The sequence below is a fragment of the Drosophila sulfurigaster genome, chromosome 2R (genome assembly GCF_023558435.1).
Source record: "Drosophila sulfurigaster albostrigata strain 15112-1811.04 chromosome 2R, ASM2355843v2, whole genome shotgun sequence".
Lineage (NCBI taxonomy): Eukaryota > Metazoa > Arthropoda > Insecta > Diptera > Drosophilidae > Drosophila > Drosophila sulfurigaster.
In genome coordinates, this window is record NC_084882.1 from 25,116,367 (window position 1) to 25,144,321 (window position 27,955).

General features: G+C 38.6%; 2 protein-coding genes and 2 long non-coding RNA genes across 4 annotated transcripts in view; 2 read left to right on the plus strand and 2 right to left on the minus strand.

Annotated features, from left to right (window-relative positions):
- Positions 1-868, plus strand: part of LOC133838952 (uncharacterized) — a 104,566-nt gene extending 103,698 nt beyond the window's left edge. The window contains exon 3 of the long non-coding RNA XR_009894032.1: positions 709-868. This is a non-coding gene — a long non-coding RNA (uncharacterized LOC133838952). The remainder of the gene's footprint in view (positions 1-708) is intronic.
- A 12,156-nt stretch (positions 869-13,024) lies between these two features.
- LOC133837552 (uncharacterized) lies at positions 13,025-15,938 on the plus strand. The gene is made up of 3 exons (XR_009893821.1): positions 13,025-13,477; positions 15,588-15,649; positions 15,736-15,938. It is a non-coding gene; the product is annotated as an uncharacterized LOC133837552 (long non-coding RNA).
- An 8,826-nt stretch (positions 15,939-24,764) lies between these two features.
- Positions 24,765-25,361, minus strand: LOC133838003 (odorant receptor 98a-like). The gene is made up of 2 exons (XM_062268925.1): positions 25,086-25,361; positions 24,765-25,024 (listed from the first exon to the last, which is right to left on the minus strand). The coding sequence occupies exons 1-2, from the start codon at positions 25,359-25,361 to the stop codon at positions 24,950-24,952; spliced, it is 351 nt and encodes a 116-aa protein (XP_062124909.1). The 3' UTR covers positions 24,765-24,949.
- Positions 25,362-25,492: 131 nt separating this feature from the next.
- LOC133838002 (odorant receptor 59b-like) lies at positions 25,493-26,519 on the minus strand. Its single transcript, XM_062268924.1, has one exon. The coding sequence runs from the start codon at positions 26,410-26,412 to the stop codon at positions 25,504-25,506; it is 909 nt and encodes a 302-aa protein (XP_062124908.1). The 5' UTR covers positions 26,413-26,519; the 3' UTR covers positions 25,493-25,503.
- Positions 26,520-27,955: the final 1,436 nt, after the last annotated feature.

Here is a 27,955-nt window from a genome sequence, read left to right on the forward strand (position 1 = left end):
GTGTAGCAAGTCCTTCTAAAAGAAACAAAAAAAAAAAGACGGAAAGTTTTTTTGGGCACGTGTGTATGTGTGTGTGTTTATTCTGTTGCTGCTGCTGCTGCAGCTATTTGGTGTTGTTGTTAGCAGTTAGTCAGGCAGACGCATTCACTGTCGACTGTCGAGTGTCGAGTGTCGGGTGGGTTTGGCTGACTGGCTTGCTTAAATATTAAAAGTCCAAGCAGCAACAACAGTTGGTGCAAAACAACAAAAAACGAAAGCATAGAAAAGAAATGAAGGAAAAACTTGGCAAGGCCTGGTCGCCGCTTGTCGCACGTCGTCACTTAAGCAAAACGCAAAGTTTCAGCTTGCTGCAGCTCACAGCTCGAAGTACGCTGCTGTTCGCTGTCAGTCAGCTATGGCATCGTGCCACTACGCCTGCGGTCTTTGTTTAAAGTAACAACAAAAATATAGGGAAAAAACTGCAGCTACAATAAAAACAACGGCTGCAAAGAGGTTGCAAGGACATGCGTTAAGCTAAGCAAAAGTTTTGTCACACCCCCACACACACACACATTTACGCTCAGATGCGACGCGCATTTAACATAAACAAACTACGCTGCTAGTTACTATACTATACTCTTTTCATTTTATTTATTTGTTATTTTTGTTGTTTGTTTGTCACGACTTGCCATTTGTTTTTCATGCAACATTTTTGGCTATTTTTTTTAGCATTCTCAAAACGTGTTTGGAAAATTTAAAAAATCCATCGTTTCACAACACTTTTGAGCCAAATTGAACACATTCTATGTTATATCCAATGTCAAATATTTAAATTTTAAGACGTTTTTAAGTTTTGAATAAATTGGTTGCCAATTGAACTCAGCTTGCTGTTTGAGTAAATACATATGATATATGCCATGAGTTCTTTTTATAATCATCTGAAAATAATTTTTATTTAGTTGTTTTACATATTTGTCATATTATGCATTAAACCATTGCAAATCAATTTTTTGCAGCAGTTTGTTCTTATTTACCAAAAACATATAAAACATGAAACAATTAATTCGCTTATGTATTCGTCATGTATGATATTCACATTTAATTTATTATTAATTTATTATGCTCTAAGGTACTATACATTTTGTAGTATTGTTTTTTTGTTAGTATTAATTATACGCCGTGTATTAATTGCAAATCTTTTCTATTCGGTCCATCTATGCATATTTTCAATATTATGTGCCAGTATGTATAAAATAAGTATACGCCATGTATTCTTTTGACAGTCAACCAAAATCTTTTACATTTTATTTACGTATTTCTAATCTTAATGTATTAAAGCGCTACAAGACTAAATGATTTCTCAGTTATTGCCCTCTTCGAAAGCTTCGTAGGCTGATCTTAAATAAATTTCTCTGAAATCGCCAGCGGGCTCCACATTTAAATTGTATGCAAACGTGTGGGAGTGTTCTTAGAAGACAATAGCCACATTTCGTAACAAAACACGAGAGCTACGTCTATGCACGTACATATCTCAATATGTGTATTCATTAAATTTGTATAAAAAAATACAAATCGCATAAATTTTGTGCAACGAGTCGGCGAGTCTCGCGTTGCTACCATTATCCCAGGGAAATGTATGGGCCGAAGACGAGCTATCTATGTGTGTGCTATATTTTTCTTTACTTCCACCTTGTAGCAATACCCTACACATATGCACAGCAACTCGTGTGTGTGTGTGTGTGTGTGTGTGTGTGTGTGTGTGTGTGTGATAGTATGTGTGTGTCTATGAGTGTGTTTGTACGCAACCCAAAGTAAGCAAAACGTAGCCTGAAAAAACAAGTAACAGTTTTGTTGAACCAACAATGAAAACAACAAGCAACAGCCAAAAACAAAAACCAAAAAGCAAAAAAAAAAAAATGAAACGAAATAACAACAACAACAATAACAAATCGGCACTTTACTTTTGTTTGTTGATTTTTCTACTCGTTTTCTTTTTCTCGAATAACAGCAACGAATTTACAATTTCGATGCGTGGTTGGCGCGGGAGCCATGTGAATAAGAGATACGAAGATACACAGATATTCGTACATTGGACCAGCACATGTAACTTAGCACTAAGAAGCATTGGACACGCTGGCTACACCTACAAATGTTTTAGCACCGAAACTTTTAGCTTTTGCTTGGGCCCCTCTCAAAAACAAGCTGCTGCTGCTGGAGTTTTATGGTCGCCGTCATGACGACAAAAGAAGAGCTGCGAAAGAGCTGCAGCGCCCCAAAAAGTTATCGATGCTGCACTTTAGAGTGTCCGCTTATAGTCAGACACTGCATCCTCCCCCGCATCATCATGAAAAGATACCACGAAACTTTGCAACTTATTTGTACTTGCAAAAAGATTACGAAATAGCGTTAAAAGCTAATGGTATACCTTCAGGAGAAGAGAGGAAAAGGGGTTCATGTGCGGAAAATTACAGCATTACCAGCGCGGTTTGCATTCTGAAACATCATAAATATAATATAGATTGTGTGCTGTAGTTACAAAATTTTAATGATGTTATTTAGTAACTGAAATTGATATTCTTTTAGTGTTTTTTGACCTCGCTATATTTTCTTTGAACTTCTGCCTACGGTGCCACTCAATTAATAGCAATTAGTGTGATAAGTATGTAAGTGTTAAATCGGATCCTGTCTTGAAGCTATTATCGAATTGTCGCAGACAATCGGCTGCCTATTTATTCATTAGGTATAATTATCGTGCTGCTCGAGTGCAGTCCGCCAACAAAGGCAATCAAATGTAATTAAATGCAAGATTAACTCTAATTATAATTAATTAAATGCTACGTCACTTTTGGCCATTGAGTCAACTGAAATGTGCAACTCAAGCGTCGAGTAAACATCAAAAGTGCAATTAACTATTAACAGTTTATGCTTAAAATAAAACGTAAAGCCCACGCACACACAAATACACACAGTCTCTCACATACATATGTTTGAGTGCATGAGTGTGTGTGTGTGTGTAAATGTGAGCTGATTAAGGCTTGGTTAAGACCAGAGCAATGTTGCAACGTGCTGCATGCAACATTTGTCACACGGGCCATCGTACATCAACACCAATTCCATTTGCATAATCAATGCATATTTGGCGGCAGCCATAAATTAACAAATAGAATTTAATTGCATACTTTTGGGCGACACTCAGCATCGAAAGCACACACACACGCGCTCACGGAGAAATTAATAATTCATTAATGCGCATTAATTGTCGCGTTGCAGCAACAAAATCAAAAACCCACAACGAATCGCAGCGAATAAATACATATGCTTATTGGCTCTCCAGCTCTGACAGCCCTTCAACCAGCCAACCAACCAACCAACTAACGCCCGATTTCTCTGCCCTTCCATGCCGACCACTTCCTTTTTGCCTCTTTAATCGCGTACCAACCGCTGGCAAATTAATTGCAGCCTTTGTTCGTGTGACTAAAAAAAATACGGAAATAAAAAAAAGCTCAACTCAGCAGAAAGATTTAAAGCAGCGAATTTATGCCAGAAACGTTAATATTTATTGCGATTTATTTGCCTCAAATGCATCGGCCTGATATTTATGTGAATGTGTGAATTTGTATATAAATTCATTATATATAAACACATCTCTGATTGGGCGCGTTAAATTGCCACCTTTGTTAAATTTTTGCGGTCGCCGATTATTGTCGGCTCTCACTGTAATTGTTGCATCTTCTGGCTGCATATGACATGCAATTATGAACAATTACCACACAAACAAGTGCGCAGAAAGGTTCACTTATAAACTCCAAGCACTTTAACATTTCACTTTTATAAAATTGATATCATTTTTATCATTGATAACATTTTTATAATGTCATAATTTTGATAATATTTAGAACAATCTTACTTTGCATTTCCTATTTTATTTTAACTTTACTTCTATCAACCGCCATCATTACACCGTTTATTGCTTATATTTATTCAACATATATAGTATTCAACGATGTTGTTTTTCCTAATAATACATTGGCATAGCTATTTTTAAATGATTTCCTATTCCATTTCCGGCACTTTGGCCGTCGTTGACGACGCGCACAGGTTAAGTGCTCAGGCAAAGATGCTTTTGTATAAACGACCTTTAAAGCATGTTGCCCACTTAACGGTGCACAAAACAAACATGCGACACGCATGAGAGCCCACGCAAGCCCACACACAACCACACACACGAATACACGCTCACTCGTACACGCACACAGTTACGCATATGCTAGCATACATTGACAGGAGGCATTGCAAGTGCGTTCCATGAATTCAATCAATTTTAATGCAATTTAAATTGCATTCTCTTGTGAAAACATACAATGCGTACCATCTACACACACACAGCAATGTAGATAGTATGCATACACACACACATACACACACATGCAGAAGACACACTCATACACGCATTCATACATACATGCATGAGCTGAGACGTGTGCGTACATTATGCTGCAAGTGGAAGCATTGCAATGCGTTAATTGGTGGCCACGCCCGATTGTCAGAGCACACTGAACGAATGCAAGGCGCCTGCTGCCGGCTGAGCTAATAGGCAGGCAGAAAAGCTGAGGGGCTTACGGGTTGAAAGGAGAGAAACCGCTGTCTTGCGAATGCGATTGTTTATATTGTTTCAACTGCCATTCACATTTATAGATGGCCTATGCTTTTCTCTTTGGTTGGCCTGGTTGGTCATGATATACTACAGTTGGTTGCATCCTGTGTTGCACTTTGCACCGATTGCACTTGAAAATCAAGCAATTGTTGACTGTTGTTACTAAAGGTAAACTAGTTAATTACTCTCCATGGCTAAGCAGCTTAACCCAATTGATACACATTTCAAAACACAGACTTCGAACTAACCTTTAAATTTGTGTATTTCGAGCAGCCCTTATCACATTCTTACTATTGCAGCAGGGGATTAATAACAGTTGATTTAGTGGCAACAAATTCGTAGTTAATGTGTGATGTACTTTAGCATATGCTGATGAAGTGAAATAAAATAATGTTGAGCAAGCATTAAATTGTTTGTACTTTATAACAACCAATATTAATTTTCATATCTGCAAAATATATACATATAGGGAACGTGACACGATTTTACCATCAATAGTAGAATTGTAATGGTAATTTAAAGTTGTTCTAATCGTATCACGTACACACACACACATTCCCACACTCAAACACACACATGGTCTTAGCGAATATACCAAAAATGGAAAACCACATGCATTTTGGCTTTAGTGTAAACATGAAAATTCACAGCAAATTTTTCGGGGAAAAACGATGCAAATAAAATCAACAACAACGAATGAAAGCAAACGCTGACAATTTGTTGATGGTTTTTCGGGTATGCCGAACATAGCTAAAAATTAATTTCCAATGTTATGTCAATGTTTTTGTGGCTCCTTTCAGCCTCCGCCCGTCTCTCTCTCTCTCTCTCGCTCTTTATCTCTAACTCTGTTGCTAGCTACGCGTGTGTGTAAATTAAAATAATTTTAATTACGTTTGCGCATAAAATTCGTAAATTGCAAAATCGCAACATTCAATGTGAATACGCCCATAATTATGCAATGATTATACGAGGCGCACATCCGCCTGCTTTTTGGGATTTAGGTTTGGGTTTCATTCGCTCGGACAATCGCTATAAACCGGCCGCGATATCGAATTATTTTCTAAGCCCCGGCATTTTAGCAAATTGTAACACTATATGCGTGTGTGTGTGAATGTGTTTGCGTGTGTGTTTGTGTCAGATAACCAGTGACATGTCAAAGGCGACAAAGCATAACGAAATTAATTGTGCGCATTAAAAGGGATTGCGCAAACATTAAAATGGATTGCGTAAAAAAAAAACATTTAATTGCCACAGACTAACCAAATGTGATAATAAGCATTTCAATTTTACACTAGTTTTAAGCTGCTTTCTGCTTTTGACCCGCAAAAACACTGTTTAAGCATGCTCTCATGTAAATGTGAACATTACCGCTTAAAGTCATCTGCAGGATAATCTAAATACATATGTAATTTACACACGACTACACGTATACTTATCATTTACATATATTGCCAATTAAATAGCATAATATATAGCTGCAATCGCACCTAATTTAAGTTAAGCTGATTATAGAGATAACTCTTAAAGAATATCTCTCTTGCAGCTCAAATATAGCAATTAAATAATAAAGTTGAGCAACCAATTTTTGGGAAATACATCAACTAACTAACTAAACTGAAACTTTGTAGAGTAGATGAATCACATCCACTTCTTTTGCTTCTTTGTTAGAGCTGGATATCCTTTAAACGGCTTTCAATGGTTAATAACACTTTAGTGTTGCGCTCATAGCTACTATTTATTTATTTATGCTTCATCTTTTATCTCTATAAATAAATACAAGTGCATGTATACGTATGCTAGCTTAAATGTATTTATATGTTGTATTATATATATATATATATATTATATATATTTCAGAGCACTTAATTTAAATATGTGCATAACTTGCAGTCAAGAAAGGCAAGGCAGGGCAGGCAGTCGACGCTTTTTGAGCACCTGCAGCATCCTTGAAAGAGCCAGCACACAAAGCATTTTCTCTCCCGCTCTCTTTCTCGCTCTGGCCAGCGAGAACCGAGCCAGCCACGAAACTGCATATTTCACATATACTATACACTACATATACACCACACTATCGTATACTATAGTTTACTATAAAAAATATAAGCGCTGCGCTCACTTCCAGAAAAATGAAAATGCTAAACAAAGAAAATAAAAGCAAACGCCGCACGAAAAATGAGCGCAAGGCAAAAAACTAAAAGAAAAATGCCGCAGCTGAGAGTAAAATGCCCAAGTGCGGGTGCCATAAGGAACTGTGCAGCGAGGGAGGGGGCAAAAACGGTGGGGGAAGTCGCATTATTTTGTATTACAGCGACTCTATAGCTGACCCCAGAGCTCAGCTTGTATTGCAATTTTTCAATTTCAAAAACAATTTTGCTCTGCCAACATACATACGTGTGGTCAAAGATAAGCTCTGTAAATATATAAAAAACGAACAAAAAAAAATCACGAAGAAAAAGGTAAAAAAAAAAAGGAAACTACAAAAAGCGCGCCATAAAAACCAAAACGGCAGCAAACCAAAGCGAACCGCAGCTCAAGCAGCTACTACAGCAGATCAAAAATGGCCAAAGCCAGAAAGGCGGTCAAAAAAATAAAAATAAAAAAATACACACACACACACACATACACAAGAGCAAACACGCTCACACACATGCAGTGTAACAGGATGACCAAAAATAAAAATATTCGTATTTTGTAGTGGGAGGATGATATTGTGCAAAGGCAGCTAAAGGCAGCAGCAGCTAGTGGCCAGACTTACCCAGCAGGACATGACACACAATGAATTGTGTTGTCCAGCATTTAGTCCTTCCATACATATAGTATAGAAATAAGCGACCCGCTGTGCACCAACCAAACAGCAAACTCAACTTGAATCTGGCCAAGAGACGTGGTGGGAGACATCAGGGCTCAATTGACCTGCTGTGTGTAGCTTGCTGAAGATGACTTGGACATTTGCCCTCTTTCCGTAGCTCTCGAAATGATTTAGTTTTTAAGCCTTAGTATATTCAGTCTCAAGGGTATAAAAGGACATTTATGAGCCTATTTCAAGTTTCATGTTTCTGTCTCACAAATTGTTGCTCAATTAATAACATTTAATTTGCTTCTCTCTCTCTCTCTAGCCGTGCACTATTACAACTCCATCAGAAAATACAATTGCTATCAGATCAATATAACAGACGTGCAGCACGCATTCCAGTCAACCCCAAAAGCCAATGGCAGATAAATCGTTGAACGTTTTGCAGCACACACGAACGCACACACACACACATAAAAACCAAAGCCATGTTATAACTTCAACTGCAACAGCGATAACAATTATTGCAGCAACTGCAGCAGTTGCCAATGCCAGTGACCGCAAGCACAAATGCAGCAGCGACAGCAGCAATAACAACAAAAGCAACACTATGACAGCCATGTGCCACACATCTCCAAGTATATTAACGCTTGTGGTTGACGCAATGCGTCTTAGTTATTAAGGGCATGGGGGTTGTGGCATTCACCAAACAGCCCTTTCACTGACAACAACTCACCAACTTCCACATATGCAATCGTGCATTTGGATAGCAGATGTTTAAGCTATTGCACATGGTGCGTATACTTAATAAAGAGTGCAGTGAGTAATATATTTTATGTAAGAAATTATAAAGTTTTATAAAGAATTGTAAAAGGTTATACTTTTGTGAGAGATTTTCCTTTTTATTAAAGCCATTTTTAACTCGGAAGCTTAAAACGCAGTGCATTGATAGAGTGGCAATAGTGCGTATGCTTAATGTGGCTTTGGCAAATGCCAAGTAAATTGACAAAAGCTGCATTGGCAGCACTCAGTGGCATTCGGTGGCAACAGCAATAACACAAACCGCAAATCCCCAAGCCGCTATAACATTTCTCAAACGTTACCATAGAGCCAACCAGCGCACAGCAAAGCAAAGCAAAGCGAAGCGATGCGATACGATGCGAGGCAAGACCAAGTCGCGTAAGCCGCTAACAGCCACAAGCCAAGCCAAGCTAAGCAAAAGCAAACAAAAGCTTAGCAGAAAGAGCTGCACAATAAAATAACAAATAAAAAAAACGAACGCACTCTAATACAAAAGCAAATCAAAGTAAATGCAACTCTCAATTGCTATTATCGAGCAACGCACAAAACAAGAACTAAAACAGCTGCTACTGCTTCAACTGCATTGCTGCTGCCTTTAGTAAATTGCCTTTTCCGCTAAGAAAATGCTGCTCAATTCCAACAATCTTCCTTTCCGTACTCCCTTCCGTGCTCCCTCTCTCTCCGTCTCTTTCTGTAGCTGTTTTTTATATATTAAAAACCGCGTAATGGAGTGCAACTTATTGCCTGTGCATTTGGGTTTCTCTGTCCTTTCGGTTGCACCAGAGTTTTCATCAGACGCTTTGTGTGTGCAAATGTGCGGAAATGCAATGAAAATGTAATGAAAACGCCAATGAAATTTTGTGCGGCCTGCAATGGCATTCAATGTTCATTGATTTCTCAGTGCAACAAACCCAAAACCAACCCCAACTACTGACGTCTGACGACTGTCGATGGCTTCAGCTCAAATATCAATAGGCTGCTCCCTAGACACATCACAAAGCCGTGTACTCGTAATAAGAGATTTCAGCCCCAAACTCTCAGCCACTGTCTGCCACTGCTCGTGCCACACAATTCCGCACAAACCTATTCAAGTTGCAAGACAATCCTATAGCATAGCCCAAAACATCAGAACAAACTAACAGTTTCAATTTGTATGTCAGCCACAAACTGCTAGATTTTATAGCGATTCTAATGACTTGATGTTAAAGTGAAACTGCAGTTTTAAGATGTTACCAAAAACTATTAACAGCCAAGATAACTATTGAGATGGTATATGAAATTGCTTGAGTCAATTGTTATGGCTTAATCAACTGTTACAAATAGATGTAACAGCTTGCATATTTTATGTCAATTCAACTCTAGTTGAGAGACATTGCAACATTCCATAAATTGCATTTAAATTTACCAAAAATCAAAAAAAAAATATTTCAAATTTCAATTGAAATTAAACTATTTAGAGTAAAGTAGATATGACACAAATCTTGAATATATATGCAGATATACAGACAGCTGCCTACCCACAAAACCTAAGATGCGAAAAATAAGTTAAGCAGCTCACGGGCTTGTCTTGGAGAGAACGTAAGAAAAAGGACTTACTCGAGCTTTTTAATTTGAAAAAATTGTCAAGCATCAAAATACTTTTAGAGCATGCCAGGAGCAGGCCAAGACCAAGAACGGGTCTTGTTAGGCGGCCAAGAAGTAGAATGCGTTAGCAGCAGTCTAACAGTCGTTCTACCTTTGCCTGCTTGTCATAATCCATGTGCTGTGCGTGCAAATAAATCAAATAAATTATGGAAAGAAAATGTAGAGTAATGTGCAAAAGGAATGACATTCGTCGCTTGCTTGTTGCTGGTTGCTGCTGTTACCGCTGCTGGCCTATTCATGTGCTCTGTTCGAAAAGAGTAAAATTTTGTTACCAACGTTGCAGCAGAAATAATAAAATAAAAAAAAGAAAGCGCAGGAAGAGAAAAAGAATGAAAGGTACGTAGTAACACAGGCAGCATAAAAAGTGGCAACAACAAAACAGTAACATCATAATCAGCAAAAAATATTAATGGAGTTTTCATGTTTATAATGTCATTAGCTCACAAATGCTACGGATGTTGTGGAAGCTACTGCTGCTTTTGCTGCTGCTGCCGTTGCCATTGCACATGTGCCATGATTCTCTGCCACATATTTTGTATGTGATTTTTTTTTTTTTTGTATGTATATATTTTCTGATATATTTTTTTTTTTACTTTTTGGTCTGATGCTGCTCTTTACGCGCACAAGGAGACGCCCATAAACATGGGACACACTCACTCACATAGAGTGGGGACAGTCTCACAGACACACATAGACACGACTATAAATGTGTGAACACTAATGTGCACATTATGTTGAGGCACATTATGCGTTGTTGTTGTTGTTGTTGTTGCCAAAGCCAAAGGATTCAAGGGAGATTGGAAAGGGGTAGAAGCGAAGACTCACTGCCCACCAGACCATGCACAATGAGTTGATTGTGGGCCACGGGGGCGTCACCAGTTAGCTGGCAACACTCAGCAAGTAAAAACCCTTTAACTCATTTGTTTTGCTTAACACAGGAGCCACGGCAGCAACAAGCAGCTGGCAAAGGCGAGGCCAAATTCTCGCTTGAGTGGCAAACAGGAGGTAGCTGGCGAATGGAAGTGGGGGAAAGGAAAAGGGAAAGGAGCACTCTTCGCTTGGTGCTTTAAAACAAGAGGCGTGTGAAATAACGTTTAGCTTGACGTGCTGGTTCAAACAAACGTACACTCGCTGAGCCACACATCAAGATGTACAGAAGCACATATGTATTTAAAATGTGTGCCAACAACCCGCTGGTAAATTGACAGCAAAGTGAGCAAACTAACAGAATTATTCAAATACAATTAAAAAAGTTTGTAAGCTGAAAATAATTTTGTAAAGACAACAAATGAAGCCATTTTTTTTTGCCAATATAAATGCTTTTAAAAAGCGCATAATACCCTTGTAGAATATCACAATTTTATGCTGTTCTACAGAGTCTAAATATTTTAAACATTTTAATGTGATTGCAGATGTAATACGTTTATCCAGGAAAATGCCGAAAATAAATTAGATATAAGGTACTAGTCAGAAGCAAATATTTTTAATCTAGCACAAATTTTTAAAAGCACATAACAGCATTCTGACATCGATTAAAATTCAAAGGATTTTATGTTAAGCATATTAAAACTATCAAAGGCTTAACAAACCAAAAATAAATAATATACGATATAATGCTTGTTATTGTTAGTCTAGCAGAGCTAGCAATTTGTCGTAAGTTGTAATGCCATAAAAAGAATGTAAATGCTAATATTGTTGTTAGAAATTTGAATAATCAATCAAAATTGGGAACTAAGTAATTTGACCAAAACTATAATACATACAATAATTGAAAATTAAATACTAATACAGTTGCTAAAGTTGCATGCCAATTACTCCTTTAGCTGCTAGGCAATTGAAATTTACTGAATTTCCTACTGGGCCACAACATTGTTGTGCAGTGAAATGTTAACATGTGGCTGCGCACCAGCATTCATGTGGGCTCCGCTTATTTGTACTTTAACTATATGAATAACAAACCGTACACATACATACGCACACATATATTTATAAATATTATGAATAATATAAACTTAATGACTTGACACTTTTTTGTGTGTCTGTGAACTTGATATATATGCGCACATACTTCCACACGCTTGTGTGTGTGTGTATTCGACTTAATATATAAAAATAATAATATTCACAGTTCTTATATGGAAAATTACACGAGCGCACACACAGACACGCTCGGTTAGCAATAGACAGCGGCATGTTAACATCTTCATTGTTGCGAGAGAAGCAAATTGAATGAAGAAACACAATATTTGCTAATTCATGACAACCCTGGCAGACGGCAACCCTTTCGACTGACTCCCTTGACTCTAGTCAATGCGACGACGTTACGTCCTTTGTCTACTTTATAATGATAACATTTTCATGTTTTACAATGCTGTAATTTTTTTAATGCGCTCAATATGAGTCCCACAACAGTTACACACACACACACAGACACATAAAAGTAGACAATACACACACATAAGGCAGCACACATGGTTTTTATATACTTAGCAGTTTTTGTTGCGCGATGTTGCGTTGTTTTTATGCTGTCAGTTGAGCGTTTTTTAATGTGTCACGGTTCATTCATTAATTTTAAGTAGTTTTCAAAACTATTAAGCTGTGCGAACAATCTCTCATTGTGGTTACCAGATTTTGTTGTGCCGAATGGGTGGCATGGGATGGAATAGCGCCCTTTGCTGTCCGAGTTCAAGGCATTGCTTGCCTTTCAATTAACAATTTTGTACGCGACTTAAATGCATTATTAAAGAGCTCAATCAACGTTTCCGGAAACGGAAGTGAACTGCGAGTAAAGTTGTGTTTTTTTTCTACTGCTTTCTTTTTTTATTCGTATTCCTTCCGTTTTTTGCAAACCCTTCGCACGTTTTGATGGGGTTGGCGATGCAGAGTTGTGCCTCACTGCAACAGCATGATGCGGCATTTACTCCCGCGTTTAGTTTGCCTTTGTTTGAGGCCAGCAAAGTTAGCGCATTTCATTTATTCATGTTTTCTTGGACCATCTCCTGTTCACCAGCTACCAGCTACTGTGCGTCCTTGGCTCTTTTCCATTACGTTTTTTGCCAGCACTTCGCGTCGCCAAGTCCGCTGCTAAATGTAATTTTCCGTTGTTAAATCCTGTTTTTCAAAACTTGTTTCCAAAGTGCAAAGGAAGTCAACTTGAGCGCAACAAGCACAAAAAAAAACAGAGAGAAAACAAACTCTGCTTCAGAAAAAATGTGAAAGAAAACAAAAATGTATGACAACAACAACAACAGCAAAAAAATGGAAAATGTCTCCGCTTGAAATGAAATAAATAACTTGGCACTCATCTGAGTGAATGCGCTACCCCCGCAAAGAAAAGTTGTGGACTAAGCAACTGTAGGTCATACAATGGTCGACCATAGAAAATCCAGTTGTCGTTTCAACATCTCAACGTTAGTTTCACCATGCCGAGAATTTAATCTATAAACTGACAAACAAAGCACGCCAGACAACAACAATTATGTGCCGGGGCTGACAGGCACCGGAGCTCTGAATTCTGTCCTGGAAGCGGAAATGTGTAGCATTTCTTATGAACTCGCTTAGGGAGCAGACATAATGCATAAGTTATTAAGGAAGCGGCGACAATGAAGGTAATGAACCCATGAACTTTGAGTAGTTGTACCATCTCAAGAGAAGTATTTTGGACCTATTCTTTCAAAAGTCAATTCTTTCGCTGGAACAGCAACTATTTAATTAACATACATCACATCATTCATATCTGAGTATTACTAAAAATACCATTAATTAGCTGGCTTATATATATCGCACTTGGTGCTATTTTCCCGATTTAACGTCTGGTTACCCAAAATACACGGCTTCAATTGCTTTTGCAATCTTAAGCAGCGACCTTTTACTTTAATTACAGTAATTTGATGCAGTGCAACTTGATTCAAAAATCGAGACCCTTTCACAATTAGAACTCGAGTTTATTATAAACATTCTTGGAACGCCCAACTAATTACAACTTCTTATGTCCCCGAACACATTTACTTTAATTAAGTTATGTCCTGGCTCTGCCCCCTCCACAGTTCATAGCTTAGTTCAAAATGACAAATGCCCCTGCGAACGCCTACCAAAAAAGTTTACAGCATTTCGAGCAGGTCATAGTTTTTATTTGGGGATTCACTCTCTGCCCTTGTGTTCCCCTTGGCTCCCTTTGGGGTGTCCCTTTTTTGTACACTTGCCGGCAAAACAAATTTACGGCATTGCTTTTAGTTGTTCTCGTTATTGTTGTTGGTCATAGTTCTATTTTTGTTCTTGTTGTTGCTGTTGTTCTTGTTGGCATGGTGCACACATTTCAAATGTACATAATAATTCACACGCTCTTTCGCTCCCTTGCTTACCACAAAAGGGAGGGGGCAACGCACAAATCTACGCCAAAAGTAAAGTCATAAGAAAATGCATAAAACATGCCAGCGACGACGACGACGACGACGCCGACGACGTCAACGTCGCCAACACTTCAGCTGCCAGCAGGCAAAAACTTTTCCCATCATCAACCACAAACAAAAGCCAACAATAGAAGGCAAAGGGACAGCAGCATCAGCCAACAACCGACCAGCCGACCAACCAAAACCAAAAACAAAAATACGAACACAACAAAAAAAAAAATACAATACAATACCAAGTAGAGTCCGAACCCAAAAACCGCCCCTCGAGCCAGTTGGTAAACATAAATTGCTGCAGGGCAGCAGCAGCAACACCATCAGAAACACAGAGAGCAGCAACAGCGGCAGTACAAACCGTGGCAGCATAGGCAATCCTGTGATACAAGGACCTCGCTAAGCCACAACAACTTTGCAGCAATTAAGCTTTGGTCTGCCATTGGGCGGGCGGAGCACCGAACACTGAGAAACAAGAACCGAGCACTGAGAGCAGAGAACAGAGAACTGAGAAGAGCAAATAATTTTTAATTGTGCTGCACAATGCTGTAAAATTAATTCATCTTTTTCACACTCAAATAAATTGCTGTTGACGCGACGCCAACGCTGACAATAACAACACAACGCAACTAGAACAACAAGAGCGGAAGTTGTTGTCGCCGCCGTCGTCTGCTGAAGAGCGTAAATAATTACTTTTTCTTTGTGCTGTTGCCAAAACAGTTGCAATTGCTTTTGGCTTGCACTGACCTCCCTCTCCATCGTCATCTGACTCGCCCTCTCAACTTGTCTCCGCTGTGTCAGTTGCTGAAGCAGCAATAGCAGCAGCAGCGGCGACAGCTTGTAACTGCAATCGTGGCATACATTGCGCATACGTAACGCGGGTTTGCCCTGCAATTTGTTTAATATATTTACGCCCATTGCTTGTTGCCAGCAAGTTGCATAACACGGCACAAAAAACAAACAAACAAACATCGCCGTATACAATTTATATTTAATTATGCGTAAATTAGTCACACACACATACAATCACACGCACACAAACACGCAACAAAAAAGCACTGCAAAAAGTGTAGCATACTATTCTGCTGCGCTCAAAGTGTTGGCACATGACAAACACTCACAAGTTTTTCTGCTCACTTGCTGTGTGTGTAGCTGTAGTTGCTTGTAGTTAAATGCGGGTGACTGAGTTCTTTGACTTGTTTTTATATTTGTTTTTTCGCACGCCAAGTGCCTCAGGGTGCTCCTGATTTTCTTGTAATTTACGCTAATTTCTTGTGCACCGAACATAAAATGCAGACACTTCTTTTGTGCATTTCAGTTTGCAACAAGCTTAAGAAACATTTTCAACCAAAAAAATGTATGCAAAAATACTTTGACGCTGTAAGTAAATATTTTCAAAACATTCCATTCATTTGCTGTTTATGTAATGAAATGCCTGCCCACATTTGATATTAACGCTCTTTAAGCTGCCAAGAGCAATCTGTCAGGCTTTGAACGCCTACACCCAAGCAACTAACTCTTGCACTAAGATTTGAAAACGGATTTGCACAAGGCTCGTGGCTGGACTTAAAGGCCCGTTGGTGGTCGGGTTTCACTTATTTTGTATTATTTTAATCAACATTAAGATGGCAATTTAAACAAATTGAGCATGTGATATAAATAAAATACTTTTGGCTTCTCTAATAACAATTCTGATTTTATGCTTCCGATTTTGATTTATAAACCCTTTGGCGATCATAGCAACATGAAGCTGTCGTCACCGTCACATTAGCACAACTTCATTTTAAATCAATAACCGGCAAAATCAAAGCTAAAGTCAAATGCTTGGAATTCTGTTCTTGACAAGTTTTGTTATTGATTTACAACTCTCGCAATTTCCTTAGAATTCTGATGGCTACATCAATACGGTTCGCAGAGTTAGACAAGAATTTAACCGATAACTTGAACAACAAACTCAAGAAACTTTCTTACTTAAATAGTTGCCTCGTCTTTACCTGCAAAACTTTCTATGCCAGCGCACACAAACACATACATAGACATACACACACGTATGCATAGTGCCAATATTTGCACACTCATTAAACAGCGTTGGGGGGTCCCCGCAGAAGCCCGCAGAATTTATGGCAACCCCGAGTGCAAGCTGTATGCATCCATAATTAACTTGTTGTACTCTTCGCTATATGCCCCCATACATACAGGTGCATGAAAAGCGAGCAGGTATTTAGCAGCAGGCGAGACATTTATTGGTAGTTGCATCCCGCGAATGTTGATGGCCCTGGGACCTCAGCTCACACACAACACCGAACAGACTAGCACAGAACAGAACAGAACAAGTCAGTAAGAAGCGTTGCACTTTAATTTATGAATGGAACACGTGGGAGCCGGCAATGTTATGCAAATACTCGTGTGTGGGAGCAATGGGCTCTAGATCGCAATAGCAATGGCAAAACGCATTGCATAGCGTAGGCCATTTTTAATTTGCACACATTGTGAATGAGAGAGAGCCTGAGGTCTGGGTCTGGGTTTCTGGGGTCTGAGGTCTGAGGTCGGGGGGTCTGGCTATTGGCACAAATGTGAAAATTATGTGAATGCGAATGTGAATGAAATTTGTTAGCAGCCGCTTGACAAAGCGACGTTGTCAAAAGGCAACCTCGTCTGGCGAACCCTAACGACGCGACGTCTGACGACGAGCCCCAACTAACATTCGCTGGGTGCAGTCGCTTGCACGTGAGCGACAACAAATGTCGAGAGCGAAATAAACAACAACAAAAATTAAACGACAATGAAACGCTTGAAATGTCTGTGACCTTTGCCGGAGCCAAAAGCTAAGAGCTTGACAAAAAAGGGACGACTAGTATTTAGCTCGTAACTTCATCATCACGGCATCAAAGTCGCACGTTTCTTACACTCCGAGCCAGGCAGTAGACTCCCCAGAGAATTTCAACAACAATTGTTATTAACCAGACGCATTAAACAAATGAACAAAGTGAATTAAACGAGTGCAATAAAAATGCGTGTTCGCATGTGAATCGTGTTTCACATGTCATTCATGTCAATCTGTAAACAATGCATTTTGCAATGTTTTAAATATGTTACAATTTATCATCAATTACTTTAATGGCAGACAGTCGAACAAAGCTTAGCGCATTTATTGCCAACAAATTATCGTTCGATTTCGTATCGAATTCAACAATTTCACTTTTTATGACAACTAATAAATATGTATGTATGCTAGCCAAACTAGTCAAAATGACATTGACCCACAATATGGATGCTGTATTTTTTATTAACCAGTCTTAAATGAAATATTGAACATTTTCACACATGCCAGCCAACCAGCCAGCGCCCCCCCAATGTAAAAGTTCAACTAATACTGATTTATTTATACTTTATTTATGTAATAGCATAAATGCTATCGCTGGCAAACAATGGCCAAAAAGCTGACAAGGACGACGGCAGCGAAGGGAACGAACCATTCGCGCAAATGGTCATTTATAACGATTGTCCGTAGACTATATAGACCTTGGTCCTGGCGTTACATAATAATAAAATAGACAAAGCTTAAGGCGGGTTGAGAACGTCGACGACGCCGACGACGACATCCTTTTCACTTTTCATGTTGCATCATTTAATATGCGGCACATTTAAACGCTTTATCTCAAGCGGCCATTGTAAGGGCATCGAGTATTTATCATCAATCAACGCACGGCCTGCTACACACACTCACACTGACACACAGTTGAAGAAAAAAATTACTTATATTGATACTGACAGAGGCATATACATATACATACATATATGCGTATGCGTATATGTATATTACATCTGCACATGGCCATTTATGACTTTTGCTGACGTTCAACGGCTGCCCATCTTCAGATTCAAATAAACTGAACTCGAAACTGGACTACGTACAGTACTCTATATATATATCTCTCTTTCTCTGTTTCTCGATTTCAGTTTCAGCTTACGATCTCGGCCCTCGTTTCATCTCCCGTTTTGCTCTTTAGTCCTCTCTTGTCTCTGTTTTATCCCTGCCTCTGTTGATTGATGAATCGCACATGTAAATTAATTTGCTGCCGTTTTCTTAATTTCTTTTTGCTTGTCAGGCTTATTTGGGGGCCGATTCTGTGACGTTCTCGTCTCATTGTCAGTTGCCGACATTTGTAAGCCGCTTAATTGCTTTATTTCTCTGCCTTTGACTGCTCGTTCTATAGCCTTGCCTTTGCTTGCCTTTACTCTCAATATCGCTGCTGCTGCTGCTGTTGAAGCTGCTCTTGCGACTGCTGCTACTGCTGCTGCTCCTTACAAATTCGTCTCAATTGCCTTTTTCTGGGAAATTCAGTTCTAATTCTATTTGGCAAGGGAATCGCAAAAGAATTGTGCGAACTTTTAGCCAATGCGATTTGCTACGCTGATATCAAAAGCATCAAGTGGGAGTATTCACTACTCAAATGCGTTGCACAGTAAACAGTTTAACGTTGCAACTACAGTCAGGCAACGAATTTACGTTATTCTCACCTTAAATGTGAATAAAACTAACAAATAAATTTCAATACACAAGCAATCCTTTCTATGAATAATAGTGTTTATTTCAATTAAATATATTTGGAAAATATTTTTTATTATCACTGTATTCCTCAGAATATATTTTTTCTATTTAAAGTTTTGTTCCAATATAAATAATTTATAAAAATAAAATGTAATATAATAAAATATAATAAATTTGATTTTAAATATTTTATATTACAGATCATTCGACTACTTTATTAATTTAAGCTAGTCAATTAAAGTCTTCTTACATTTACTTTCCATAAAAATAATTATTTATTTCTATATTATAGAGCAAGAGATTGTCGCATCTTTCCAGTTCTATTAATGTTCTCTTGTTATTTATATGTTGGCTGTCTTTGATATATTTAAAAGCATTTGCCGCCACGCAGCACAATTGTGAAAGAATGCGGCAACAAACACATCAGATGCGTGTGTTGGGCTTAACGATAAGTATCTATATATGTGAATGTGTTTGTATGTTTGCATGTGTGGGGTGTTTATAGCTGCCTAACCAACGCAAGACGCATTTATATACCAGAGTATGCTACATTGAAGTTAATATGATTTACATTTACAATTGGTTGTGCTGTCAAACGGGCTCAAATAACAACTGCCATTAAAGATCAATCAAAAGCGTTTATCCTTGATTATTTGTCATTATCCTTTTTGTACAAACCGCAGCAACAACTGCTGCCTTAATCTCGGCATTAAAGCCGAGCTATTGCCATTGCCATTGCCATTGTTACTGCCTTTTGGATGTAGGAGAAAAAGAGAGCGGGAGAGTGAGGAGGCCATCGAAATGGTCCTTTATTTATTCTGCACATTTCAAATGCGCCAGCCACACGCGCGTGATAAATGACATTAATCCGCCATGTTCAGCGATTCCAAGTGGCAAAACGAACACACACACACACACACATAGAGATTGAGAGAGATGGGCAGAGTGTCCAATCAGGCAACAGAGACTGCCCACTGGCCTAGGCCTATTATCCAACCGTTTTCTGTTGCTGTTGCTGTTCCTCCTACTCTTACGCCTTTGTGTTGTTGTCCTTTCAACCTTTTATGCCCCAAACTGTTTTTGTTTTGTTAATAGTCGAACTCGAAAGTCTGCACAACTGATAAGACAAGTGGCTTTGATGCTTTAATATATAGACACAGGTATGCCGAGCAGTCAGTCTCGCAGCCAGTTGGCTATTAATATTCATTAGAGGTCCTTTGGCTGGACGGCGTTTCATATGCGCCCTAAAATGCAGACAAAAACGGAATTCCATTTCATTCCTCAAAACGATTTCACCCCCAAAAAGACCAATTGCATAAATTATGAATTGTAATTACTGTCAATCTAATGTATTTATTATATTTATATTGTATATTTTAGATTTTCATCAAGCAAAAAAAGAAGTTTAGAACATTCGTCACATATGTTGCGAAATTGTTATACACAACATCGTCGTATATCGTATAAATTGATTTCTCATAAACCGGTTCAGTTAGCAGACAAGCCAAGCCCTTCATACCATGTTCACCTTTCTTTCTTTTTTCCTGGCAAGCTTTACGCTCTCCGCCGTTTCGCCTTTTGACGACTTTGTCCTCGACTTGGCAATCATTAATTTATCAATCTTCTGGCGCCTTGGGAGCATGAAAATTTTCAGCTGCCAAGCTCACAGCTTTTTTATGTGCTTTTTTATTATGATTATTTCTTTCTTTCGCATTTCGCTTTTCGGGCAAAAACAAAAATCACATAACATACGACCCGTGGTTATAATGTGCGTGGATCGCACGCCTCTCCGGCATTTAGCTCTGGGACTGCGGGGTTGGATGTGTATTCTCTTTTTCGAATTTTAGGGCTGGGTTCTGTGGGCGCTTGTTGCTGACTGACAAAATAAAGTCAAAAATCAAATGTTTTTGATATCGACTTTGACAGCTTCATGACAGCGCTCAATAAATTTTGATAACGCGGCTAAAAGAGTCGGCGACGGGCATCAAGGAATTGCAAAAGGTAAGGAAGAAATCCGAAATCAGAAATCACAGTCGCTTGCTGCCTGTCTGCCTTGACTTTCCCCTCCTAGTCTCTCTACATATGTATTTTGCACTCACACTCGGAGCTTAGATACAGATGAGAGACACGAGGCACATAAAAAAGCAAAACAAACTTTCACAACGAACACAAAAAAAATGATGCTGACAGCTCAGCTCAACTGAATTGAGCTCAGTACGGTTTAGAATTGGTTGAGTGTGCACTTTGTGTGTGTGTGTGCTTAAGCGTGTGCGAATGTTGGTTTGTGTAACATAAGCCTTTAGGTGTTTATGGCGCACAACAACGCGTAATTGCTTAGCGGCAAATGCCACTGAATAATAAACAAACCAGTCGAGGAGACACACACTGATACACAGTGCCAACAGTTGGGCAAGTTGGATGCTTGGGTGGCCAATACGAGAAGTGTTTGTTGTTTATGAGCAATTAATATGCTTGCATTGCTACCCCAAAACCAAACAAGGCCAAACATAATGAATGTCTGTTGGGCGACAAAGCGCGGTTTGCCAGCCGATAAGCACTCTGTGATCAATTATGGTCTAATGATAGCGCATCTTGTCCAAATGCAATTTCCTTAGCATAATTATGCATAGAGGTGACGAATAATACAATCGAGTGTAATACATTTAAACCAAAAATAGATCAACATAATATGTTTTGAATTTGTATTATTATATCTATTCAATTACGCATAAAATCTTTTAAATTTACAAAAATTTAAACGTCTAAATAATTTCAGCTAAATTTATTTGTTGACTATTCGCATGCGTTCTGCCACAGCTAATCATAAGTTTCATTTCTCCCCGCACAAACAAACAACAACAAAAAACACAGCAACAAAAACCGAAAAGCAATCATATGCCAGACATCAAAATGAAATCCAAACATTAAGCCAAAGTGCGCGTAATTTTATTTATTTATTGATAATTTGCAGCTCTGTCATACACACTCGAACACACAGACACACACACACACACACACAGACACATTGACGAGCACATATTTTATATTTACCATCACAACCACAAACAATTTTTACGCGTATTTAGGCGCTTTGGGGGCTTCAGCTGCGGATTTGTTATTGGTCGATTGGCATATTTTATGCCATCGAGTGGCACAAATAATAAAAAGTGTGATTTAACTTTGATGGATGACAAATGCGAGTCTGCCTTTTGATCAGGCTGATAATGCTGACACAGGCAGATGCTCAGCGGATCCCACGTCCTGTCCCTTTCCTCAGGCCCACCCACAAAATTTGTCTATCAAAGAAAATTACGTTGGGAAAAAAAACGAAAACGTTTATTCATTGCATTTAATGAAATTTTTGTTTGATTGAGTTCTGTCGTTCGTTCCCGTTCTCTCTTTTTCGCAGTCTCTCTACTGGTTCCAATGCCAATATTACGTATACGTAATATGTGCAAACGTAATATAATAGCTGTTAAAAACATATTTATGCATAAATAGCTGCACGTAGAATGTGTTAGCACTACGGATGCCAATTTGTTTATAAGTGCATGTCAAATTTGATCGCTTACAAATGCTGAATATGTTATCTGCCCTCCAAGTACTCACTCATACTCTGACACAAAAGCTTCCCCTCCCAAACTCACATAGTATTTATGAATAATGTGCCAGAAATGTCTATATGTCTAAGTATATGTATTTCTATTTATTTTAGTCACAAATGGCAGCACGTCGTGTGAGTATTATTCACTTTGAACGCAGCTTTTAACACACTTTGCAATACGCTACACTTGCAACATGCTGATCTTGAAACAGACTTTGTTAAACAAATAGTTATTAAATTCTTCAGAGGTGTCTTTCCCAATTTTTTCATTTTTTCTTTTTATTATTGTTTATAATATTAAAAAATTAAAATTTTTATTAATATTCAACTTAATTCCAACATACTTTTTCTATTATGAAATGTGTTTTTCTATTTTATTATGAAGTATTTCATTAGGAATAAAATGCAAAACTCAACCTACTACAAAACATAGCGCAATAAATCTTCCAGTTAGCCGAAATGCTTCCCAGACTGCAGACCCCAATTGCTCTGTTGCTATGTTGCTATGTTGCTCTGTTATGTGCGCCTCACTTCGCGCTCTCATGACATAGGGTAATAGTAGTAACAGCAACAGCATCAACAAACGCACACATTACGCAAAGGAAATTATTTTTTTACCTTTACCTTTACCTTTGGCGATGCTTTCGCATTTTTCTTCATGCCGCTTAAAATGTAAAACACGTTGAAAGAGTTGACAACTCGAATGCTGGCAAACTCCAAGGCTTCATCAGCTTGCCTCCCAGAAAGCAGCTCACAAATACGACCAAGTCATTTATATGCAAGTCAAGCGTTTGCCAAACTTTATGTGAAAAATTGATGCCAGCTACAAAGCAGCAGCAAGAGAAGCACAAGAAGTGGCAGTAACAGCAACACAGCACGATGATGATGATGATGATGAGAAGCAAAGTCCTAACTGGGAGGCACAGGAATGAGAGGCAGAAAAGTGACGACAACATGCACGTGCATGCATTTAAAAAAGTACCATGTGCCGTGTGCGTTTTAATTTTCCCCAAATAGCTAAACATAATTTATAAAACATACTTCTGTCAGCCCAAAGCACAAAAAAACGGATGGAGTGAAAGAATAAAAAAGAGGAAAGAATATGTAGATAGGGTTACAATGGACCACTTTTCACAGGGCATACACAAACACCCACATTTCCACACCTACACACATACTCATGCAGAATCCTACAATGCAGAAGTGTGGGGCAATTACACGTGCTGAAACAAAATGCCGGTGACAAAACTGACGCCCCATTAAGCTTGCCGAAACATTTATGACCCCGAGGGTGTCATGATGACACGAGACAGACACTGAGCCCTTTGGTTGCGATTAGCTGCTTGTGTGTTCAACTCGTAATTCCCCCCACTGAAAAAAAAAACATTTTCACATCTTCTATGTCAAGTAGAGAGCTCGTATTGTTGTGACATTATATCATTAATTTTTTTAAATTCAAGTCAAGCAAAAATCTCCTAGATAAGTTGCAGTTTTTTTTAATTCAGACCACCAAATGCAGTTCCAAGTAATGCATTGGTACTTGTAGTATGCTCATCACTCTGTCTGTTGCAGACACATAAAACTTCACAAGCCCGAAGTGAAGAGTCACATTGAGTGAAGGCTATTAATTCAGCACATATTTAAAAAGCCAGAGCTCAGGGGAAGTGGCCGAGCGATGGGTCCGAGCATACGGTAAATTTTGACACATCATTTGACACCGAGTGTCAGGCTTTACGCCCGAGATGAAAATGAAAAGTTGCCCATCCTATCGCAGTGTGAAGAACCCGGCAAAAGGTGTAAAAGGCGTAACTTATAATAAACATGGCAGCAGGCGGCAGACAGTAAATGGTAGGCGGCAGGCGGCAGACAACTGAACTGAAGCTGCTACCCATCAACAGACCGATGAGCCTTGATAAGTAGTATCCTGGCCAGCGGCAACATTTTGGGTCAGTGCCAAAGTTTCACCGTTCAAAGTTTCACCAGCCCCGGTTTTGTACTCACAGCAAAATTACATTTTATAAATAGCTGCAGTTACTGGGCGCTCTGGGTTTATTTTTGACCTGAAATTTTACAAGCTGTAAATTTCTGATGAGAAGCAGTAGCAGCAGCAACAGCATCAGAAGCAGAAGCAGAAGCAAAAGCAAAAGTTGTAGTCCTAGTACCAGCAGCACCTAATGAATATTTTCGCTGGGCTTACACAGTTTTCTATGCATTTAGCTAAAAAATAATTAAATTTCTCTGACGCCGCCGTCGGTTTAATGTCCATTTCGCTGTCGGAGAGTTGGCCTTTTTAAACAATTTAATTACATTAAATAATTACAACATTTACTTTGTGATGAATTTTGATCAAATTATTTATGCCATTTTATGCTAATAACAATATGCATCAATATATGAAACTTATTTCATCTAAGTAGAAGTATTGCAACTAACGTAATGCACAGTAGCAGTAGTAAGTAGATTATAGTTATTTATGTATATATTTAATATATATACTTTAAAATGTTGTATTCCATATTGTCAACTACTCTCCATTCAGTTTTTCAACTATGTTCATTTGCTTAACAAATGTGACAACCGAAAACGCGAGCTTGGCCACCTTCAAATAATATATGATTATCAAAATTTATTTCAAATAACAATAAAATAAATATACTTACACTTATGTTAGTGTTGAGAGATATGGGAAAAATGGAGCCAGCAGTGAACGTAATATTTTTCTGAGCATGATGCAAAAAGTGCCGCAAAGTCGATTTGTAACGTGGAGTTGCATCGAGCCAGTTTGAATTAAAGATAGAGAATGCCAAAACATCGCAATCTGCGTCAATTAGAGTGCAAGTGTAGCAGAATGGAAATGTCTGACAGGTGAGAGCACAAAGGTAGAAAACGTGGGAAATGCCAGTTGTTAAATTGGCAAAGAACATTATGTTAATCATAGTCAGGCCAAAGAGTAAGCCAACCAATAGGAATTGTATGAAAATAGTTGCTGAAAAAAATGGTCTTAAAGTATCGCAGATACTAGAGAATTAAAAATAAATTAATTAAAATAATTTCTTAAAAATTAACTCGTTTTTGTCATTACTCCAATATTTGCTTGTGATCAACAATACATTCCTTGAGGTCCTCGTAGTTCTGCTCCTCACTTCTCTTGGGATCAGTACGTAAATTTTGAACACGATTATTGAGCAAATTCACATTTGAGCGTATAATTATGGCGAAGATTAGAGGATAACTGTCATTTACTTGGTTGTACATTATTCCTGATCCCATGAAAAGTATTTCGAATCCAGTTGCGATATAAAAATACAATGTGTTGGCTCTCCAGTCAAATACGGGATTATATATACGCCAAGGAGTTTGTCCCCTCAAAACCGCTGTGAGTACAGTCAATGATCCAAATGAAACGTAGCTTCCCAAGAACAAAAGATAGGCAAGATTGCATAATTTAGCAGTATGATGAACTGCCAATTGCTCTTCATCTTTTATCCATCGCTTGCTGATATTAGTCAGCTGTTCTTTAACTGCAAGAAAGCGCCAAGCATTAAGTGCAGCCAGAACAGCTTTCATGAAGGCTCCTGGGCTATTAATACCAGCCTGTAGAGAAGTGAACAGCTCGCCAGGTGTAAAGGTGCTAAATTCCGTAATATATGTTATGGACAAGCCAATGGGTAAATACAAGGCACATGATAGTAAGAAATATTTCACAAATTTGTACATTCCACAATAGGAATATCGGCTGTTCTTCGATGGCGTAAGCCAACCCATTGTAGTCATGCCACGTCTTAAGTACTCAACAGCATCCGTCATTTGCATGCGATCAGTGGAAGTGGGCTCCCTCAAGTAATTAAATGTTACTTTTTCACTTTTCATAATTATCTTATTTGCTGACTTAACTCGATTCAACTGTAAACAAGGCTCAACTGCTGATGACGATTCGATTGAGGGCTTTTTATATGCGAGCGCGTTGACAGCTGCAATTGCTTTCATGTCAACTTTACCCTATATAATTTTCATTACTCAATAAAAGGTATATGCGACTGTTTACTTATATAACTAGCTTTTAATTCAGGGCGATTTATTTCGGTTGCAAAATGAAAAAAGTTTGCTTGCATATTTAAATCGAGATTTGGTAAAAATATTTGCAATGTTGCAATCAAGCAGATCCGACGTTTGCATTTCTGCTGGCAAGTGCATATAATTACAGATTATATAGCTGTTATTACTAAGACTGTTGATTTGAGGAAAAATAAATTGAACTTATTGGGAAAAATGTCATCAGTTGGCTCATGTAAAAGTAATGTCAGCGTAACCCTTTGTTCACCCCGTATTCACTCTAAGATCAACTAAGTACAACAATAGTACAACAATGCAAACAAATATAATAACATTATTATATTATATTGCAACTCTAAATTTTACTGTTCCTTAAAAAAACGTACCAAATAACCCAAAACAAGTTCCATAATCTACAGATGGCTCAAATATCAAATAATTGTATGTTTTTTCAACATTTAAATTATTTTTTAATGCAAGAGATTTCAACGTTATTATCTGTAACACTTCAGCTCTACAATTTGTAGCAATTGAGCTTTATATATATTTCGAATAACATTTTGAACTAATCAATTTTTAAGGGCAATTCAGCTTGGCAGCAACTTGTACACCATTTTTTATGAACTGTTGCATACTTTACGAGACTGCTCCCTGCTGCTTCAACTTCTGCTGCTGCTTCAGTGGTTGCTGGTGCTGCTGCTGTTGTTGTTGCTGTTTCAGCTACCAGGTGTAGAGCTATCCATTGCCCAAAAACTCTGTCCAGCATGTTGTTCATATATCAAAAAAAGGAAAGTTATTCAAAGCCGCGCGCAGCAGCACACTGGCGTTCACATGGCCAACGTTTTGATTTATTTAAAGTAAGCAAAAGTTATGCCAAAAACGCCATAAGAATGGTAAATTATGCATGTGCGCGTCCCGTACGAAGTCCAATACTATGTTACACATGTATGTATGTATATGTGGGAATGGGCGTGGCATACACCAGGGAAATAAGCAAAGTTTATGTGTATGGAACGCAGACAAAGTATAGCTCGCAAAAAAAATTGATTAATGCACTGGACATATCATTTAATTAAGCCGCAACCGCAACCGGCGAGAGCAACGCAGCGCACTTCAACTGGTTTGAGTTGAGATGAGTTGAGTTGAGGAGGACATCATCATTAATACGTTGACCCACTTGGCTCATTCAGTGGCGCCTCAAGGTATGCGCAGTGCACACATTTTAACGTCCACTGGCAAAACAAGCGACACATCGCATCGTTGTTATTAGCGCTAAGTTGCCATCAATTTAAGCAAACTAATCTGCTGACGAGGCTGCCAGCAACCAGCCAGCCGATGTTGCTGATGCCAATGCTGCTGCTGCTGCTGCTGCTGTTGCTGATGATGTGTTGCTACTGCTGTGGCAAGCATAACATAAACATGTATTTGCACAGGTAGGCAACAAGCCAACACTGCACAGCAGGCAAGCAGGTCAGCC

Excerpts from the sequence above, each read along its gene's own strand:
- LOC133838003 (XM_062268925.1), bottom strand. The coding sequence starts at position 25,361 with ATGATTAACATAATGTTCTTTGCCAATTTAACAACTGGCATTTCCCAC. Across the intron at positions 25,025-25,085 it reads CTCTCAACACTAACATAAGT|GTGGCCAAGCTCGCGTTTTC; the intron begins GTAAGTATATTT and ends TATTATTTGAAG.
- LOC133838002 (XM_062268924.1), bottom strand. The coding sequence starts at position 26,412 with ATGAAAGCAATTGCAGCTGTCAACGCGCTCGCATATAAAAAGCCCTCA.